Here is a 21,556-nt window from a genome sequence, read left to right as displayed (position 1 = left end):
TGTGGCTGGGTGTAACCTGAAAGGAAAGGTGGGTGGCCAGGAGTATGTGAACATGAAGAGTTGCTGACAGTAGTGGAATTGCATCATCCTAGTGGCTGCTCAGTCGAAGAAGAGAAGACTTTGTCTAGGAAGTGCAGGGACAGCCAGATCCCGGGGCCTGCTACAGAGCAGGCCAGTTTAGCCCTTCTGTGCGTGTGACATACGAAAGACTAAGGGCGCCCCCCCATCCTCGCATACGGCTGGAGTTGTGGGAAACTCTGCTCTCTCTTGCCTTCCCATTCTCCCAGTCATACTCCTGGCAGCACATGTACAGGCACTGCCAGAAGGGGAATCTTCCAAATCCATTTCCAGAAGTAAACAGGTTAAAAAATAAGGTGGTGAGTTTTTTGTTTGTTTTTAAAGTGTAGAAGGCTTAGATGACAATAAGAGCAGGAAACTAAGTCTTTTATGTTGTGACACGGGAATCCATCTTAGTAGATGGTTTTTGTGTAAAGTTTGGATACTATACAGGTGGTTTATATATTCCCTGAGGCTTAAAAAATGCCATGTTTGAGCCTGCTGTTTTGACGTTTATAATTAGTATTTGTTAGGATGAGACGCACTCCAGGTCAAGTTTCAAATCAATTCATTAGAGAGGCAGTAAGAGGTGATTTGCATCCTGTTGCAAGGGGCAGGTGGGCATCGGTATGCTTCTGTAGAAGAATAGATTTGCATCCAGAAGATAGAAGGTTAGTACTTAGATCTCTAGCAAAGATTACTCTGCGCCATTAGGAGTTCACTGTGTCACTTTACTTCTAAAGGCTTAATTTTTTTAATCTATAAAATGATACATTTACCCTCTGTCAAAGGACTATTAAGCAAATCAAATTACATAATATACCTGGAAACTTGGACGGGTTTGTACAAATGTCCTTTGAAGATAGTGAATCTTCAGAGAGTTGTAGAGAGTGCTGTATTAATATAATATATAATAATAATAGAAAAATAATATAATGTTTCTGTTTGGAAGTAGATCAGTAAAGGAAGGTGACCTGGTAAGGATCAAATTGGGGAACAAGAGAAGGGATAGACAGAGAGGAGGACGATATATATGAAAGAACAGAATGGGGAGACTGAGTGCCAATGGGATGAGGTGCTCAGTCATTTCAAGCAAGATGTCTTCAGCATCTACTGCATTCCAGGCACCGTTCTAGGAGCTGGGGTGTATCAGTGAATTTTAAGTAGAACTTTTATTTGGGGGGTGTGGGGAGGGACTGGGAGTTAACAATGAACATAAAAAATAGGGAAATTGCACGTTAGGTTAAGATAATAGGTACTATTCTAAAAAAAGGAAGAAAGTGGGGTCTGGGGAGATGGGAGTGCAGGAGCCGGTCAGAGGCAGCCTCCATGAGCAGATGAGACTTGGGGAAAGACTTAAGGTAAGGAGTTAGCCCAGCAGGTACCTGGGGGAAGGAGAGCCAGGCAAGAGTCGGAGCAGTGAGCCTAAGTCCAGGAGCATGGGCGGAGATATCCAAAGATGGTAAGATCTCTAGGGTTCTGAAAGAAAATTGCCTGCAAAATGAATTCAGCTTATCAAGTGGAATAAACCATTTTCTTTCTGTATCCACTTGATTTCAAAACCTCTTGTTGCTATAACCGGTGACTACATAGTTTTAAAGGTGTGGTCATCTGTGTTTTTTTCAAGTTATCTTCAGAACATAAATTCCTTTATACTAATAGTGATCAAACGTTAGGAATGCCAGGGTTGTACCAAATCTTCATGTAAAATCAGGGTCTTTAGTTAATTGAGCTTTTCTTCCTGTGAATATAACATTTGAAAGAAATAAAATAATTTCCTCTGCATTAGATGCCTGTTTGCCGTGTATATGATAAGTACCATTCAAATTTTAGCATTTTGTGCAAGTTCGGCCTTGGATGGTTTTCTGTGAAATACCTACAATAAAGATTCAAGGGACAATAGCAGATTCCTTGACTACCCTGAGGAAATGAAGAGGCTTCATTTCAGACACTCAGCATGAAGCTCCCTAATTGAAATGCCAAACAAAACTAATCCACTCGAGCTAATAAAGGATTTACAGTAACACAGAGAAATTATTTAACATCAGCACTTCAGAAAAAGTGCTGGAGACAAAATTAGCCTCGAGGAAAGGAGCAAAGCCGTTAGATGAAATCCTGTTACTGATGTGACAGACGGCAAGATCACTGCCTGTGGCGTTCAGACACCCACATCCGGAAGGAAATACCTCACGGTAATTCCAGATGGAAACCATTTCTGATGCATTTGAAGATTGAGTTGAAACTTGTTAGTGCCTAAGAAGGTAGGTTTCATATTTTCAAGAGAAACAGGTTTCATTAATCTTTCAGCTATGGAAACAGCTAAAGAAAATGCCCATTTTAGGTTTTAGATTTTAATTTTTCTATGTTGCTTAGTGAAAAAGCATGGCTTTTAGTGACTTGTATATACCAACTTGAGTATTCTTGAGGACCAGAAGCCTGTCACTTGTATATTTTTCTTAGAATGTGGCATTTGAAATTGGGTGATGTTTGTGGCTCTTTTTACATATTTATGGGTTGATGCCCAGTCCAGAATTTTCCCCCATTTTTCTGGAAAAGGAAAAGATAACAAAACAGACCTTGATAATTTTGTTTACAAACTGTAGGAGTTTAATGAAAACTCAACTGTAGAGAAGGAATTTTCTTATCTTTTAAATTTTTCATCTCTCTGCCTTTTCTCATTTTTGGGAGATTTCCTCAATTTCAAATTCTTCTACTTCTGCTATCACAATTTTTATTTTGATTTAAACCTTTTCCTTGAGCATTCTTTTTCTGTGGTATTCTGCCCTTATTCATGGATGGAATCTCTTCTGTTATCGGAAAATGTTACTGATAGCTCTTTTTTTTTTCCTTTCCCCAAATACTCATTTCTTCTAAGTTGCATTTTCTTTCTTTTTTTTTTTTTTTGAGGAAGATTAGCCCCGAGCTAACTACTGCCAGTCCTCCTCTTTTTTTGCTGAGGAAGACTGGCCCTGAGCTAACATCCATGCCCTTCTTCCTCTACTTTATATATGGGACGCCTACCACAGCATGGCTTGCCAAGCGGTGCCATGTTCACATCCGGGATCTGAACCGGCGAACCCTGGGCCGCCGAGAATCGGAACTTGCGAACTTAACCGCTGCACTACCGGGCCGGTCCCTAAGTTGCTTTTTCTGTTTGTTTTGGTGTCTATCATGTTTGGTGCTTTACTTGATTCATTTCTTGTTTAGAATCACCCAAAGGCCACACCCTCACAAGTAGAGTGCTTGCCTGCTGTTTCACATAGTTCTTCAGTTATCATGAAGTGTAATAGAAGGTGGTGATAATATGTAGTGCATGGAAAAGCTACTACGTTAAAAGTGCTCTGATTCCTAAAACTGCCTCCAGTGAAAGCAAAAATAACCTCACATTTAGCAACATTTGATTAAAATTAAGCTTTAAGTTTAAAACATCTTTAAACATTATTCTAAATATCCATTTTAGGGTGTTTGCCAGCTTCCCAGTAAAAATGATGGAAAGGAGCGCCCACACAGGAGAATTGATATCAGGTATTACTCAAAATTTGTTGCTGGCCTATTAAGTTTTTCCTTCTTTTCTCCCTTCCCCCTCCCTCTGTAGGACTTGGCATTCACATAAATGTCTAGGACTCCTGTTCGCTCTGAAGGGCTGTATGTGCCTGCTATAAACAATGTTTAGCCTGAAAATGTGTAAAGAATAACGACTGTCTACAGAATCTGATGTATTTTCTCTAGATTTTCTCTAGATTTGTCTCACCATGTTGCCTTACATAGCTCAAAAGCAGTTTCCTGCGTGGGGCAAGTGCGTTGTAATAAGTGATACTGTTTTTTACTTCTCCATCCCTCTCCCAGAGCGTAGCTGACCAAAACCTAAACCAACCGCGAGGTTGAAGGAATTGGTCAGTAGTCCACCCAATGATAGTCTCCTCTTCAGGTTGTCAGACCACAGAGACTTATTTTAGGTGTTTTTTGTGCCTTATTGATTTCAGAGTCTTATTTTTGCTAAAATTTGAAATGTATAGTGAAAGATTTATCAGTTTTTTTGTTTTTGTCTTTCTTAGATTAATACCCAAGGACCAGTATTACTGTGGTGTTCTCTATTTCACCGGGAGTGATATTTTCAATAAGAATATGAGAGCTCATGCGCTAGAAAAGGGCTTCACGATCAACGAGTACACAATCCGTCCTCTGGGAGTCACGGGTGCGTATCTGTGTCCGCGTGAGAGGCAGTGCCGTCATCTGGAGAGAAAGTTATTTTCAAAGATATTGCAGTTTGGCACCTCTGCTTTGTCATAAAGCCTCTAAGTCACTGTGCCTGGTAATTGTTGTTTCTTTGTATCGTTAGTCCCTCAGGCAGCACAAGAGCTATAATCCATAGGCGCTCTCAGATCCTCATTTGAAGGCCCGTGATGCAAGAGCTATTTCCAGCTCTGCTAGAATGGGATGAAATCCTTGTACCCTTGATGGGCAGGAAAACATCGTCTTGGTCTAGAGGGGTTTTATTTTTCTACGTGTATCTCCAAGACCTCCGAAGAACCCAGGTGTCATTGCTTTTAGTGCCAGGCCAAACTTGGTGGCTTTGGCCTCATGCTTTTGAAGATTAGAGAGTAAGAATTTCTTAGTCTCTGCTTTTTGGATGTTGTTAACATTTCACTGTATACCATGTGGTTTGCTGTTTTCTACTAGGAAATTGAAGATTGTGTCCTAGAAGCATAAAATAAGACTTTGATCCCTGGAAGGCTAGGGCAGTGCTTCTCACATGTCAGTGTGTGTACCGCCACGTGGGGGCCTCCTTAATGCAGATTTTCGTTCAGTGGGTCTGAGCGGGCTTCTGCATTTCTAGTCAGCTTTTAAGTGATGCCCATACTGCTGGTTCAGGGACCACATTTTGAGTTGCAAAGGAACTGATTAGGGTATTTTATGTAATGCGTGTGGCTACAATGGACATTCAGCCTAGAGGAAGATTGTGAATTGGCTCACTCCAAACGGCCGCAGTTGGGATCCCCAGGTTCCTTTTGCAGCACTGGTAGTGGACGTGAACAGAGCTCAAACACAAGCTCGTGCGGGAGGCCAGGCGCACTCGCTGTCTTATTTTTAGTGGCTTGGTAACTATTTTCTTTTCTTCTGAAAGGGAGTCCCATACAGCTCTCAGTCCTGAACCCTCTGTAACTAAATTCCAAAACACAGTCGCAAGTAAGTTCCTTTTCTCTCCTTACTTGCAGGGGTTGCTGGAGAGCCCCTGCCAGTGGATAGTGAGAAAGACATCTTTGACTACATCCAGTGGAAATACCGAGAACCCAAGGATCGAAGTGAATGAGGCCTGCCCTTCCTCCCAGGCGTAGCCCCACAGGAGTCTTAATTTATTTCTTAACCTTTGCTATGTAAGGGTCTTTGGTGTTTTCAAGTGGTTGTTTCTTCTTCATGCTTAGTTTGCACTGTAGTCAATAAAGCCTCTTATACTATTATCAGATGATCTTGTTCTTATTTTGTTAGCAAATATGTTTAAATTTACATATTATGGATCACTCTTTACTTAGGGTTTAGTAGAGAGAATTAAGAGATGAGATGATAGCTAATCTTTAATGGGAATTTTTATTTTCTCGTTTTCAGCCTTTATGCTATCAACCACATTACCCCACTACCTTTCCTCCTGTTTACTAATTACAAATTAGTCAATTAAGGTGCACCCAGAAGCTAGCCTCTGGAAGGTGGCTCAATACTTTTTAGAAACTAGGGACCTTCTTGAATTTAATTGTTTTGCTTTGGTTGTCCATATTCAATTCTGTAGTATATACTTGTAACTTAAAGAGAAGAACAGGTGTGTGCTTTATCTCTTAAATGAAATCTATAGCAGTTGGTTGTAATCCATGAGAAAGAGCTTCCCTAAGCAAAAACCACTTCTAACATCTACCCCTCTTATACTTCACACAAACAACAATTTCACCTTTTTGGCTCTAGTTTTCCTCCAACATAATGTCTAAGTTCAAATGGTCAAAATATATAAGTAAAAACACTTCTTGAAAACCCTACCTATGAAATATAAAAATTATGTAAATACAAAATGTAAAAAACTATCAAATGTAAGTAAAGCTATTGAAAACAGAATACGTGAAAATGCTTTGTAACTTGCAAAGGACTATACAAACATAAGATTACTACCTTTTGCATCTTATTTCTTTATTAACCAAATTATTTTGTAGTGAAATGGCATTTCCCTTCCAAAAACTGAAAGAAAATAAACAATAGGGCTTTAAAGAAAAATATAGTATTTGCTGTGATAATTTTCACTAGTAAGATACAAGAATTAATTTAACTGCAGATACTGTCACTTATTTTCCCCCAAAGCTAATGTAAGGTACCAGAACTTCACCAGAAATTACTTAAAGATTTAGTTGAACTAATTGAGTCACTAGATAAAAATTACATTGTTTTTGTTATAGAATCACATCTCTCTTCTGCACAAATATACAAAAAGCCTAAGCTAGTTCCCATTCGTCACAAGGTCGCATGTCACGGTTCTCTAGCTCAGTCTATTTCATTTACTACAAGATTTGAAAAGATAACTGTATGGAAAGATTTTAAAATTAATGTCTGGGATTTCTGCTTGAATACAATAAAGAGTAGTCTTTATTTTGACATATTTGCAGCTTTTTAGATTTTTTGGCATACGCTTAACCGTGCATGTTGTTGATTGCCAGTCACTTGATTTCGACATGATAGCCTGGGACCACAGTCACAGCGCTGGAAGATTTCTGGAGCTTGTGCAGCATCCTTATGCCCTCTCTTAGAGCAGACCTCTCCCTCCAAAAGGACTGGCTTACAAATTTTAGTCCAAAAGTGACGAGCACAGCAAAGTCCAGTTCCGCAGTCAAAAGTTCTGAGACAGCTTTCTCCCTCTTGTCCTGTAACAACATTAACACGGGCTTTACCAAGAAACGGGGAAAGTGGCACCTGGGGGATTGCTCTTGGGCTGACGGCATGAGATGTAAGACCGAAGGCCACAAAGTAAAAATAAAGACAGCATGCACGTCTCCTAGAGTTAGATCTTATGCTGAAAGCGATAATGAAATGGGAATTTCAGTCCTGGCTAACAGAATCCGTAGTTTTGTAAAGTTAAAGCATTTAAGGGATTTCCTGTCTTGAGAAATGAAATAAGTATCACTCATCAGTGTTTTATTAAATGGGATTTATACTGATACAAAAACTACTTATAAAGGGGCCACTTAACCTGAAGACACAAACAAGAATGGCCAGTTCACCACCTTCAAACATTCTAGCTATTTTATGTCAAAGAACGGAATTTGAGACTACAATTTTGTAAAAAGCATCTTAGTGAAGTTTGTATTTTGTCCGAGAATGAAAAGTTAATGCGTCTATGTTTCTCTCTCTTTTATTTTGTATCCTGAGCATCTAGAAAGGGAAACTGCCATTTGCTGAATTGTAGAGTGTAAAAAGATGTGTGTGTAAAATTCAATTAAACAAAAGTGTTTTTGCTAGCCAGTCTGTTATTACGGCTATTCCCCTGTGCTCTTGGCCTGATGACTACCTTACATACTCTCCCAAGCTGCTCACAGAAAGATTAGGAACAGGACATGCCCCCTGTGTGTTCCTGGGGCGGAGAGGAAAAAAGCCAGTTTCAGCCTATCCTTAACAGCCTAGAAGGAGAAAATATTTTTCTTAAAAAAGATTTACTCAGAATATTGCTCTTACCCTTACTACCCTGTGATTTCTTAATATTGGGCTTCCTTTTGGGTTTGTTTTCCTGAATTGGATGCTCAGTTGTTCCTTTGGTATCTGTGTCATCAATCTGCCTTTCCAATATTGGGGTTGCATCTTCCGTTGCAGTACAAACATCTGAGAGACAAGCAGGGGTAGAGTTACTAACTTCAAGGATTAGAACCACAGACATGCTGATTATCATACTGTGACAGCCTGGCAGTACCTCTGCCTTCTGTTTATATGTAAATTTCTAGATTTCTGGCACATATGCACTGAATACGTGATCACATATGGCAAAGAAGGTAGTTAAGTAACTAGTGGAATTCAAGTGAAGATGGGAGACTTTGAAAGATTACAACTTGAACCCTTCCTTTAAAATTATTAATCTCCAAATTGCCGGCAAGAGTTTTTGCCAGGAAATAAACTATTTCGTTGCTTCTAGAAAGGGCAGCTGCATAAATTTACTTCAAGAATGAATCCAGGAAATCTTAGAGAGCGCCTGTCTGGAAATAGTCTATGAGATGCAGATGCTTTCTTCACTGTGTAAAAGCCACTGTCGGCTGGAGGCAAGCAGCCCTGCCAGGGGGTATAAGAGCTCACCGTTCAAGCAGAGCGCTCCTGGGCAGCACATGGCATCGCGCTGGCACCTCCTGCGTAGCCTGTGGCATGTTGCACAGAATGCCTTCTCATGTCGGGGCTTGAGGCAGAATTTCCTGGTACTGCAGTCCTTGTCAGACAAGCACTGTGAACCCTGTGAAGAGAACCTGTTGTCACAGGGCTGGGGAACCCAACAAGATATGAGCTGACTCTCCACTTCAGGGCGGGAGGCCAAATCACAGTGGCACTTTGATGGCCGTGACAAACTTTAGGCGACATCTTAATTTTTTAATACAATTGGTTTTCTCCCAGTGAGGGGAGATCAACCCACCAGCCAAGAGACCTATGTGCTGCGAAGGTTATCGTGTTTGAAAAATCATCCTACTTTTAAAACTCAGAATTTAATATTCCTCTGCTCTTTGTGAAAACGGAAGAAAACATTTTCCGTGTGTGTCTTACGGACGGTTGTGAGATGTTTCCGTGTGTCTATTAACTCCAGAAGCTGTGCTACAGGGTGATCCAGTGCGCTGCTGCTGCTGCGTGTGGCATTCCTGCATGATGCTTCACTCCAGCGCAGCCCATCTCAGCGCCCCGGTGAGCCTTTCTCGGGAGCTGCCCTTTGACTGGGGGCGATGCCTCGTTGCAGAGAAACAGATACCAAAGGCCAATTTTTCTCATCTACAGTTGATGCTTTTTTGTACATATACATATGAAAGAATCCGTAAAACAATTCTGTGAAGTGAGCAGGTGACAATACAATGCACCTTTGCCCTCGGCGTTTAAAATCCAACTCCCACATTTCCTGGCTGTGTGGCCCTGGTTAAATTCCTCAGTGTCTCTGAGCCTCATTTTTGTCATCTGTAACGAGGAGGTGTCTTGCCTATCTCAAGTTGTGAGGAAGATTAAATAAGATATTATGTATAAAAGGTCTGGCACAGGGTAGAGCTTTCTAAATGTTAGCTTACTCCCCGATTTATAGGCAAATTTATAGGTGATGCCTTGAAAAGTCAGTTTGCTTACTTAAAATGTTAATGCTAAGGCCACTGGATTCTTCCCAGTTCCTAAATCAAACCAGTTTACCTTCTGGTTAAGATATTTCAGACCTTAATCTGAATAACTCCCTTAAACCCCAGTCCAGCACCCCCTGAGAATGAGCGCACAGAGTCCCCCCCCTCCCTAGCTGTGCTGTACCTTCTGAGCCCCTGGTACTTTGGCAGGGCTCTTGATGCCATTGAAGTCCAGAACCAGAGCTCCCAGGGGAGCGCAGAACCAGCTGAGCCCCAGCAAGACCACCACCTCCATCCTTCCGCACGGTCTCCTCAGCCCTCTCAGCACTCCACGTCCTCCGAAGCGAGGTGGCTCTGAACCCTCACAGAGCTCTGGCCAAAATGGAAGCTTTAGCTAGTGTCTGTAACTGCTGTTTCTGAAAGAGAAGCAAATCTTCGTCGAAGCAAGGTGTGTGAAATAGGATAAGGGAGGTCTGACCAGCAGGTTCCTCCTGAAACTATTTATAGCCAGATGTGCCCCCTCATCTCTCTCCTCCACCCTCCTCCATTTCCTTCCTTCTTACCCCACACAGGCTTCAACAAATCCCTTCAAATCTGTTTGATCAATAGTTCAAAACAAGGACTCCACAGAGGGAGGGAAAAGGCAGGGCCACAGCGGCTTCTCCTCCAGGGGTTGGATCCCTCTTAATTATTGCATATCAAAGTTAGTTCAAAGGGCTAGCCGGAGCGCAGGATGTCTGTATCAAAGGCAGACTCTGATAATCACCTGCATTTCCTACCTCCAATAATCCTTTGGGGGTGGAGGGGGTCTGCTCTAAGATCTCCTTTCACAGCTAATTGTGCTCAAAGAAAGAACGAATCACACTGGCCAATATGCCGTAGAGGATGCCAAAAGCTAATGAGTTACAAACTATACTGAGACACTTTAAACTGTGCTTCAGATAGCGAAGACAGATAGAAAAGGGGGAAAACGCCTTCTGATCAGCTCTGGCATCCAGATGTAAAAATCCAATAGCTCAAAAAGTGTGAACATAATAGCGTCTGTTCCGACTAAATGTCAATTGGAAAAGAATTCTCCTTAAAATGAAAGTTGAACTGTTTGAAGTTAGGGTTATTTAATTAGGAAAAATAATGAGATTTATAAAAATCCCTTTTTTTTTTGATGATGGCGACAACCACGGAAAGCCCATTTTATAGAGATTTAGACAATTCAACAGGAAGCTTTGGATCCCTTTTACGGGCGATGTACTCATCCTCATTGCTCTGTGCTAAGCTCCTTAGTGGACCAAGCCCCCAAGCTGCTAGCTGATTTCAGATGGGTTTTCAATTTCCCTAATTTGAACTTTCAAAAACTTCTGCCTCCTCCTTTTTTGTCTGATTATTTTTTCAGCCAGACTGTGAGAGAAGTCAAGTAATTTAGACATATGCTCACCATGCCTACATACTTTAGGGTAGAACAATCTAGACCTGGGTCAAAAAAATTCCTTTTTTTCTCTCTTCATTGTTTTCATTGTTCTCAGTGCAGATTCATCTTAGTACCTCAGGTGTGAGGTGCCCTTTAAAATCTAAAACTGCGTCTTCTCCGCCGTCAGCTGCAATGTGAGTATTCCTGGCTCTCCATCCAGAACAACCTAACTTCGGTGCATTGACAGTCCATACCATGGGCACCTTCTCAACCTCAGAGCCCAGGGCCATTCACCTGCGGATACAGCCGCCCTAAGGCGCCCCTGTGCAGCACTCTTCCTCGCTCTGTGCTGCTTGTCTGCCACTCACACGATGCGACGGGAGCGACTTCTGCTGCAAGTACTACTTTTTCTCACTTAAACTGACAACGTCAAACACCGTAGGATGATATGATACGCCTGGTGACTGGTGTGTCACAGAATTTATTTTGAAGTTGGACAATGAGGACCAAGGACAAAGGAGAGCAGGACCTGTGGTTAGATGTGAGAACAAAAGATAAAACACAGTCCTTGCCCCTGCGGAGCTGGTATCAGGCAGAAGACAGAGAGAGAGAGATGATTGCAATGTATTACGGCAAGCACTAAGATAAAGGTATAAATTCAGAGCTGGAGGATCACAGAGGAGGGCACGAGTAGACCTTCTGGAGAAATAAAGGAATGCATCTGCAGAGGAGGGAATATTCGAGCTGGGTGTCGCAGGATGAGTAGGAGTTTCCTAGGTGGAGAAGCAGAGGGTGGTCTTACCCCAGGCTCAGAGGGGAAGCTGTGCACGTGCAGGGAGGAGCATTTCGGTTCCAGGGACAGATGCTGTGTGACTCTAGCAGATGGTGGAGGGATGACATGAGGCTAGACTGTGAAGAACCCAATGTACCAAACAAAGACAATCGGGTTTTATTTTAGATGCAGTGGAAATGTGAGATCTGATTTATACACAGAGATATTTGAGATAGAAAATGGCACAATCTCATTTGCTTTTTAGGAAAGCGGTGCTGGTGGCAGTATGGAGCTAGGGTTGTGGCAGGTGAAAGGGGATGCTGGGCAATCGCCCCCATTATGAGGAGGAGGTCAGCATAAGGCAGTGACACAGTGACAATGAGAACCAAGCAAAGGATGGGATTCTGAAGTTGAAGCCTGTCATTTGATGTGGGGGGTGGGGAGTGAGTGAGAGGGAGGAGCTAACTCTCCACATCTCATTTTGTACACTGGGTGGATGGTGATGGCACTGCAGACAGGGGATTCAGGCCAGAAAGCAGGTGAGAAGAGGCAAGGCGACAGTTGGCCTTGAGAAAATTGTCCAAATCATCAAGGCTTTGCTGGACATCTAATATCAAGATGGAAGACGAACCATCACGTCTTCCAGGACTGATGCTGTCCATTTGGCCTCCTACAGACAGAGGAGAGGAGCCGGGCAGGGCCAGACACTGGAGACTTACACGCAGGGCATGGGGGCATGGCACAAGACAGAAAGCAGACTTCCCGGTCCCGGTCCCGGTCTCTGTCTGTGTTGTATAGGATTTGGAGTCAGGCCAATCTGATTTGATCACAAGGCGGGCCCCTCCTCTACCCCCAACGCACCCACTCCCCGTGCATCCACCTGCCTCTCTTGGCACTTAGAAAACTCTCTTCTAATTGTCTACGCATTTGCCTTTACAGCTAGAAGACAAGACTTGGGAGGGCAGGGCCACGGCTAATTCATCTTCGTATCCTGCGGGACACATAATGGAAGCTCCATGAATTTGTTTATGTGATGGAGGTGTGAATGCACAAATAAATGGATTTATAGTAACTTTGTGACCTTGGGCAAGTTACGTCGCCTTTCTAGGCTTCAGTATCCTCAACTGTAAAGCTGGCACCACTCCCCCACGGCTGTATTTTGGGGGTTCATTGTGTGAATGCACGTGTAGGGCCCGGTATAGTAACTGACACTCATAAAACTCTAAACAAATGTGTCTCACCCATTTTCCATGCCAGAGCTTTCCATCATCACGTGAACTTCAGTGCCCAGCGTAACACATGGCCCTTCCATCTCAACGGCTGTTTGCTCAATCCAATTCATCAAAGAAAAATCGCCCCTAACCTGAGGCCTCATTTTGCAATAAGGCTACTATTTCTATGTGTCCTCAAAAGCCAGGGCAATTCTGAGGCAAGTAAGTATGTGAAATCTCCCCGCAAAACGACTTCTGGACTATTTTCCAATCCGCCGGGGCTGCTTGCCCGTCCACCCCCGCAGCTCTCCTCGGCCGCGGTGCCAGCACCCTGGACGAGACGCCCCCGTGGCGGCCTCCCCTCGGCGCGGCCGCGTCTCCTGTGTGGGGACTGGAGGCGACGGGGCGGTGGGAGCAGGAGGACAGACAGCCGAAAGCGGGGAGAGCAAGGCTTTGAAAACGGGTCGGCTCGACAGGCCCTTTCTGTGCGCGCAGGTCGGGCCGCCAAGTTCCCCAGCGGACGCGGCAGAGAGCGCCGCAGCGCCCCCCGCAGCCCGGGTCCCTGCGCAGCGACTGGCTCGAACAGAGACGCCGGGAGCCGCGTCAGGCGCACAGCCAAGGAAGCCCTAAGATGCTGCCGTTTGGATGCCCCCTGGCCAGGAATACGAGTTAACTGCAAATCTCCAGCTGATCTTCTTAGTTCCGCAGTGAGCACCTGGACCAAAGGGGCGCTCAAATCGAGCAATTCTGCCTGAGCTTGGAGGCAATGAAAGGTCCCAGAAAGCAGCTGCCTGGGGCCCGGTTCGCGCTGGAGGTCTCTGGGGCGCCCCGGAGATGCGGGCCCGGGACCACTGCGGGCGGGGCCGGCACCTGCGGCCTCGGGACGGCAGCTGCCGCGGTTCAGTCAAAGGCCACCGTCAGGGCCCTGATTTATAGTCGCTTCGGAAGGGAGATTTTTATGTGTTATGGCTCCTGTGTCAAACCCAGTTTGATTCCCATAAATTTTGCTTTTCTTAAAAAAAGATCAAAGGAACTGAAACAAGCAGGTCCTTGGCAGAATCTCACAGGAAACGTTCAACAAGATAAAAGATGAGAAGGGACGTGTGGATGGAGCAGACGGGGACGGCAGGGTAGGATCAGGTCGATGTGAGCGCTGCCGTTTAGTCACCTGGGGTCAGAAGGTAAAGCAAACTGCGATCGCTGAGGAGTCATTTGTCAGGTGTCTTGCAACTCAGCTTGGGGGCGCATCTGGAGACAGGATGGGGGGGCCAGGGAACTGAGCTAGACTCCTGCCTGACTGTGTGGCCTTGGCTAGGTCGCGCCACCTCTCACCCTCATGATCTTGAGGGCCTCTTACAGACCAGTTTTCTGGGAGTTTACTGTGGGGTCCCCCTGGCCACCATGTTGCACAGCTCCGGGAGGCGCCATTCATAGCATTCACCGTTCTATGTGAATGGCCCCCTTTGGAGGCGTGGGCTGTGCTGGCGCTGGGGACCTCCCTTTTCCAGAAGCAATAGCGTCCGAGTTCTCCTGACTCCACACCAGGCTTCTGGCTAGGAACAGCGCCAGGAATCCCTGAGCCTTCCTACTTCAAGGACGTGCTCTGCCTTCTTTGTGCTTAAAAAAATTACGTGATGTGTGTGATGTCATAGATCCTAAATGCCTTGTCCACCTACCCTATTCCTGGCCACTCTCCACACTTGTCTTAGTCCATTCGAGCTGCTATAACAAAAATACCTGAGTGACCGGCTTGTCAACAACAGAAATTTATTTCTCACAGTCTTGGAGGCTGGAAATCCGAGATGAGGGTGCCCGCATGGCCAGGGTCTGTGTCTGTAAGGGCCTGCATCCTGGTTCAGAAACAGCTTTCTGTCTCCTGGCATGGAGGCAGGGGCAAGGACACTCTGTGGAGTCTCCCCCATGAGGGCGCTGGTCTCATTCGTAAGGGCTCCCCCGAAAGGCTCCACCTCCTCCTCCCGTCATGCTGGACACTAGGATTTCAACGTGTGAATTTGGGGGGACGCAAACATTCAGACCATAGCAACACCCTTCTTTCTCTGTGCCACGCAATCGCTGACATGCTTACATTACAAAAAACATGGGCCAAGGGTGAGGGGGAGTGTGGCAATACAGGCTGCCGTGAGAGGCAAGGAAAGATGAAAAAGAAGGCAGCCATGTCTCAGTATGTACTGGTTGGAAAACATGACAATGCTGCTCACTGGTCAGTGCAGGAGGCAGTGAATTGAGAAGAGGACCTGCACGTATCTGAGTGGACTGTCAGCATTGCTCTGGCCTGTGACTGTGACGTCCTTCGTCGATGCCACTGTGTGCCCCGGCAGCATTCTACTGATCACATATGTCAAATTGTGGTGTTTTTTAAGAAACTGAATTCTATGTATGTTTCTAGAGTAGTTTATGACTGCCTTCTTGAGCTCCTTCAGCCTTTTGGTTCTGTGAATCTCTCTCATGTGAAGCAAAACTTTGGAAAGCAAGGTTTTTCCAGAGAGTTCACTTTGTTCTGTTCTCTTTACCGACCGTGATGTCACAGTACGCACACTGTGGGGAGGTGAAGGGCGGGAGGAGGACAGAAGCCTAGGAGACTGAGCGGAGCACAGTTTTCATTCTTTTCCGTTAAATTCATTGTCTTCCGTTCTTCTTTTCCATCGTTTGTGTCTTTCTCTTTTGCCTCATTTCTCTTCATTATTTTCTCTTCCCTTTGCATCCTCATAACTAACCCCACTTATTCTCTTTTCTCTTAATCCAAATGTCCTGTCACATTGCACGGCATTCTGGTGGCACTCGGAGCCTCTGGGCACAGTGAGCTGCTGCTCGGGCCTGCCTCTGTTGCCCTGTGGCAGTTGTCTAGGTGGGGCCAGTGGCCTCTACATGTAGGTGTGTGATCCCAAAAGTACCCTGGATCCAGTCCAGGGCCTTTTTTTGGCGTCTGTTAAGTGGGAGGCTGGAAGGGTTGCGGAAGGAGGGTAAGGAACGGAGACTCTGCTATGACACTGTGTATGACTTTGGGGGCAGAGAGGGGACGTGAGTGGTGATCCGCATGCCCCCGGAAGCTTGTTTCAGGGCAGGAGCTAGTGGAGGGGAGGCCTCCTGGCCTGCAGCCTCTCCCCCAGGACAGCACAGGTTCTGCCATCCTTTGGTCTGGACCCTAACTGGTGTCTGCTTCTTTTTCCTCAAAAGTAGGAGGGGAATCCTATTGCATCAGGAGACCCCAAGCCTGGCTGGAGCCTCAAGTCTGCAGAAACGAGTGTTTGAAAATGAATGGCGCGGTGGCTCTCGTCAACAGGGCTGTGTCGTGGGCTTGGGAGCCACTGTGAGAGCAGAGCTTCCGTAATCAACGGCAGCAGCAGAATGCAATATTGTGAGGTAAAGTGTGTGTTAGACAGCCTTATTGTGGTAAACATCGTGCGATGTATACGTGTACCAAATCATCACATTGTACACCTCAAACTGACACGATGTTATATGTGAATCTTACATCAACAAAGCTAGGAAAAGAAGAACGGCTCCCCCTGGACTCTGCACCCACGAGCTCTGGAATCCCCACTTCAGGGAGAGGCTGTGCTCCTTGAATTTCCCTGGGGCGTTGTCCAGGGGCCCTGCCTACTTTTATGTCCCTCCGCAGTAGTTAAGGCCCCTCTGCTCCCCGTTCAGGCTGAGTCTCCATCTGGTTAGTCCACCTTCCTGGGTGTCGGGATGTACCTGATTCCCCGGCTGTGATCTGGCCCTCCCTGTCCCAGGCTGCTACCCTGGCTGTGGTCCAAGCCTCCTCAGAACTTTGGCCAAAGGAAGCTACCTGTGGCTGGAGCCCTCTGGGTGGGCCCCATTTGACCAGGAGTTTTCTTCTGAGGACCCTCCCTTTGAAAAATGAAGACACTGAGGCTCAGAGAGGTCAAGTAATTTGCCCAAGGTTACATGGCTAGTGAGTGCAGAGGTAGGATTTCAACATAAGTTTTCTGGTTCCAAAGTTTGTTCTTTCCTCTATACCACATTATACAGCTTGCTAACTGCAGTCCATTCCCAAACGTATCAACTCGCTTGAAACATAGCTATATATTCACTAAGAATTAAAATCACAGGGAACACTGCCTGTTGCTGTTTTCGGATTGCATACAACTGCAGGAGTATGGCACCTTTTTTCTTAAATTATCCTTTATGTAAATATGTTTATAGTGGTTATAAACCATAGCCACCAGAAAGTGGTTAAGATGAAACCATTTCCAGGCTGTGTCAGCCGGGCTGTACCCCAGTCCACCTGTGGTTCGTTGACAGAATTCGTTTCCTCATGAAAACAACTTGTAAATATTTGCTGCTCCTTTGACAGTCAACTTAGGCTCTGACTTTGGTGGGGAGCCCCCGGACACACCGTGCAATCCTACAGGATTCAAAACTGTTCACAACCTCGTGGAGAACTGGGATGAGGCTCTGGGGAGCGAGGGGAGGGGAGGCCCGCCCCAGCTCCACCCCAGCCCAGCGCCCAGCCGCCGGGTTAGCTTTTCTGTCACCTTGTCTCCTTCGCCCCCTTGTGGTCATGAGTGAAGTGAGCACTCGGAAGGCCCAATGTAAATTCCAGGTACTCCATTCCAGAAGAATTTCCCAGTCTTCAGTGGAAGTTCTCCCGAGGCACAGCAGTCCCCTTCTCACAACCCAGGTGCCTTCCCGCCTTGTGAAAGCAGGCTCACCTCTTCTAATTACAACAGACATGCATGTTTCCAAATTTTAGAAACTTTGGAAAATACAGAAAAGTGTGAAGAAGAAAGTAAAAATCACGTATACTCTGACCCAGCAGAGATGGTCATTGTCAAATTTTGGTAAAATTTTCCCAGGTTTTTTCTGTACAGGTGCATATACACTCATATACATAGCATTTGTTTATTTAATATACAATATAACTAATCTATCACCGGCTCCAGAACTAGCCGTTACCAACGTCCACGTCTACCCCTGTGTGCCTCCTCTACCCGGTCCCTCTGTCTGTCTCCCTGTCAGAGGTATACCCTGCTGTTGATGGTTATTCTTTTTTTCTTTTTGGTGAGGAAGATTGTCGCTGAGCTAACATCTGTGGCAATCTTCCTCCATTTTGTATTAGAGATGCCACCACAGCATGGCTTGATGAGTGGTGTGTAGGTCCGAGTTCTGGATCCGAACCTGTGAACCCCAGGCTGCCAAAGCAGAGCACATGAACTTCACCGCTATGCCACCAGGCCGGCCCCCCTTGCTTATTCTTAAAGTAAAACTGCAACACACACACACACGCACATACGCGAGATTACATGTACTTATATTTTTGTTTCCTCCTTTTTTGTCCACCAAGCCTTTCCCCCAGATCATAAGATATTATCAGAACACATGGCTGTACCATAACCCAGGATGTGGGTGTATTACAGTTTATTTAAGGAATCCTTTAACCGTTGGCCATTTAGGTGGTTTTAATTTTTTGCTTCTCTAGATCATTCAAAGTATTCAAGATGAATCTTTGCACAAATCTGTGATTATTAAAGCCCATGTGAAATCTATGGGCTTTCAGGGTGCCTTATATTCAAGTCTTTGATAGTTTTGTCCCTCTGTGCTGGAAGCCATTCCCCTCCTGTCCACCTGAGCCATTCTGACACGTCGCTTCCTCGGAGAAGCCTTCAGTCTCGTCCCTGGGCGCGGCCGGGAGCTTCCCCCGGGGCCCCGTGCTCTGCCACCCCTGTGGACAAGGCCCAGGGACGTGGCCTGTACCTCCTCCTCTGCACAGATGCCTTTGGCTTTCAGTAACTAGGGAATCCTCACCCTACATGAGAATTTTGGAGTACTTGAAAACAAACAAGTGGGCCCTTTTTCTAAAAAAAAGAGGGAATTAAGTAACACCACTGGCTTCGGAATTTTGATTTTTCTTACACTTAATGTAATTGAGCTACCAAATCACGTCACAGCGTGGCTTCTGTTCTCAGTTGTTTTCTCGTTTCTGAGGGTAAAACTATATGACCTTCTGAGATCTTCTCTCAGAAAGGCAACATAGGCAGATCAGCAGGTGATCCTGACTAGAGCAGGTGATCTGTACTGGGAACCTGCTCACCAGGTGACACCATCTCCTGGGGCTCTGGACCCCAGATCCCCGACACGCTGGGGGGCTTCCTCACGCATCAGCTCCGAGCACGGTGCCTGGTCCACGGTAAGCACTTAGCAACGTCTCCCAAATGCAGGAGTCCAAAGTCCTCTCCCTGCTCTAGAATTCTGTTCTAGAGACTTCACAGGGGAAGAATGCCGTATTATTAGGACTCGGACTGAGAAAGTCCTTTCTACACGTCACAAGAGTTGAGATCCCAGCGGGGTGAGGGAACCAGAACTGACTGCAGTTTCGAGGTGGCCACGGCCTGAGCGAGCGTTAACCTGAATCCAGCGAAGCTGGCGGGGCCAGGCGGGCAGCAAGGAAGGACTCCCTCCAGCAGCTGTTGCCTTAACAGTTTCTTTCATCACCTTCCCGCATCAGGTGTCGGAGAGAGAGGAAGTGTCTCTGCAGGACCTGGGACCGGTGTCGTCAGTCCTTTCTGAACAAAGGTCTTTGGGTAACAGAAGCCGTCTTCAATTAATAGAAGCCAAAGGAAGGAATGTTGCCACATTCCCATTCAAGATGCTTTTTGCAGCCTAAGTGGCCTGCTGTCCCCGACAAAGGCCAGGTTTGTGTCAAAGCACAGACTGAGGTAGTGGCTCTAATATTTATATATATATGAATAAATATAGATTTTGCCTGTATAGCTTTTAAACTCTTATGGCATATTGATTTCCATCTGTTATTAACTAATGAACATCTTCCATATGCCAGGTAGACTGTTATGTGCTACGGATGCATTATTTCATTTAATGTCCACTACAGTCCTCTGAAGTAGGCCTTATTTAGTTCTGTTCCACAGATGTAGAAACTGAGGCACAGAGAAGTTAAGTTGCTTGTGACAAATAAATGGCGAGCAATAGGATATATTGGAGTATATGAGGAAGCCATATGGCATAAACTTAATTCGGCCTGACTTTGTTTTTCCCAAAAGGCCTAACATGGCCGTTGAGCATGCATTGCATATCTGCTTAAGCATTTGCTGTGTCCCAAAGGCAAGAACAAATGCCCTTAAGACAAACATGCAACTTCCCCAACACTGGCATCTCCTTAAGGATAAGCATCTCTCCCGAGGCTAGGAGCTGATGGCTGTGGTCACCTGTGACCACCCGGCTTGAGACAACAGACCTGCTGCCCTGCTGTTTCCACCGAGACAGCAGACCTACTGCCTGCTGTGTCCATCAATCGCTGTGCTGACAGAGCAGTCTCGTGACTATTGTAAAAGGGACATTCCAATCGTATGTGAAACCTGCTCTTTGAGGGTATATAACCACTCTGTACACTCCACTTCTTTGGTGCCCTTTGTTCCTTGGGGAAGGAAGGCCCTGGGCTATATGGTCCTCACATTTGCTCAGAATAAACTCACCCCAAATTTTCATTTATAGATTGGTTATGGATTATTTTCATTGACACTTGCTTAAGACCACAGAGTTGGCAGATCTGAGATGCAAACTCAGCCTCTTTTGACTCCAAAGCTCATTTTATTTGGCCTACTGTTACACTGCTTTGCTTATGAAATTTATCATTTGCCTTGTGAAATTACATTTGCCTCATTTGGCAGGTATTTGTCCAAGTCCTACATTATGAGTCCTTTGGGAACATTTAACTTACTTATCTCTTATTAGCCTGAAGTGCCTCACACACAGCAGGCCAATAATGATGTCTGCGTACTGATTCCAGTAGGAACCTGATGTTGTAGACTGAACATCAAAGATTTTGTGCAGGTTTTCTCTCCCCAACTTTTTATTTTGAAAAATTTAAAACTTACAGGAAAGTTTCAAGAATAGTGCAATGAACACCCTCATATCCTCCACCCAGATCCAATTGTTAACATTTTGTACATTTGGTTTTTTCTTTTTCTTTACCATTTGAGAGTTAGTTGCAGACACATGCTATTGAATTCCTAAACACTTTAGCACGTATATCCTAAAAACAAGGCCGTTTCTGCATAACCAAGACATAATCATCACCCTCAGAAAATTTTACATTGTTGGAATACTAATATAGTCTGCATTCAAATTTTCTCAAATGTCTCAATAATGTTCCTCAAGAGCTGGGTTTTGTTTTTTGATCCAGGGTCCAATTTAGGATCACAGTGCTCTTAGTGTCGTATCTTTTTTTTGTCTCCTTCAATCTAGAACAATTCACTAGCCTTTTTCTGACTCTTTCATGAAATTTCCATTTTAGAAGAGACCAGGTGGTTGTTCTGCAGAATGCCTCTCAATGTGGATTTGTCTGATCGTTTCCTCATGAATAGAGACAAATCCCACACCTTTGGCAAAAATATTATCTTTGTGTCCTCTGCGCATCACATAAGGGAGCACACGATGTTAGTCTGTCCCACCCCTGGCGACTTTAAGTTTCATCACTTGGTTCAGGGTGATTTCTTTGATGTGACGGTGCCCTTTTCTCTTTAGTAAGTCATCTGTGGGGTGATGCTTTGGAACTATGAATATCCTCAACCGTTCAGCACTTATTGATAATTTTTACCTGAATCAATTATTGGTCGTTCAAAAATGGTGATTTTCTAGTTCTATAATTTCTTCTCCATTTATTAGTTGGTATTTTCCTCTAACGAACAGCTTTCCCTCCTCCATCTCCTCTCTCCCTTTGAATTATGATCCACCGCGTGATCTTGAGTAAGTCACGTCACTTACCCCCTCAGGACCTAAGTTTTCTCATCCT

The 21,556-nt window shown here is 45.1% G+C and overlaps 2 protein-coding genes across 3 annotated transcripts in view; one reads left to right on the top strand and one right to left on the bottom strand.

The window, feature by feature from the left end:
• POLB (DNA polymerase beta) overlaps nt 1–5,516 on the top strand; it is a 31,440-nt gene extending 25,924 nt beyond the window's left edge. For both annotated transcript variants that reach the window (XM_014837786.3, XM_070500043.1), the window contains 3 exons: nt 3,518–3,582; nt 4,113–4,252; nt 5,274–5,516. In XM_014837786.3, coding sequence (XP_014693272.1) covers nt 3,518–3,582; nt 4,113–4,252; nt 5,274–5,368 — 300 coding nt within the window. In that variant the 3' untranslated portion in view covers nt 5,369–5,516. The remainder of the gene's footprint in view (nt 1–3,517; nt 3,583–4,112; nt 4,253–5,273) is intronic.
• A 1,054-nt stretch (nt 5,517–6,570) lies between these two features.
• Nucleotides 6,571–9,814, bottom strand: DKK4 (dickkopf WNT signaling pathway inhibitor 4). Its single transcript, XM_014837787.3, has 4 exons — nt 9,559–9,814; nt 8,371–8,521; nt 7,762–7,905; nt 6,571–6,953 (listed from the first exon to the last, which is right to left on the bottom strand). Exons 1-4 carry the CDS (start codon nt 9,667–9,669, stop codon nt 6,703–6,705), a joined length of 657 nt encoding a protein of 218 aa, XP_014693273.1. The 5' UTR covers nt 9,670–9,814; the 3' UTR covers nt 6,571–6,702.
• Between the last annotated feature and the right edge of the window lie 11,742 nt (nt 9,815–21,556).

The sequence above is a fragment of the Equus asinus genome, chromosome 27, assembly GCF_041296235.1.
Source record: "Equus asinus isolate D_3611 breed Donkey chromosome 27, EquAss-T2T_v2, whole genome shotgun sequence".
Classification (NCBI taxonomy): domain Eukaryota; kingdom Metazoa; phylum Chordata; class Mammalia; order Perissodactyla; family Equidae; genus Equus; species Equus asinus.
This window is presented reverse-complemented; position numbering and strand designations above follow the sequence as displayed.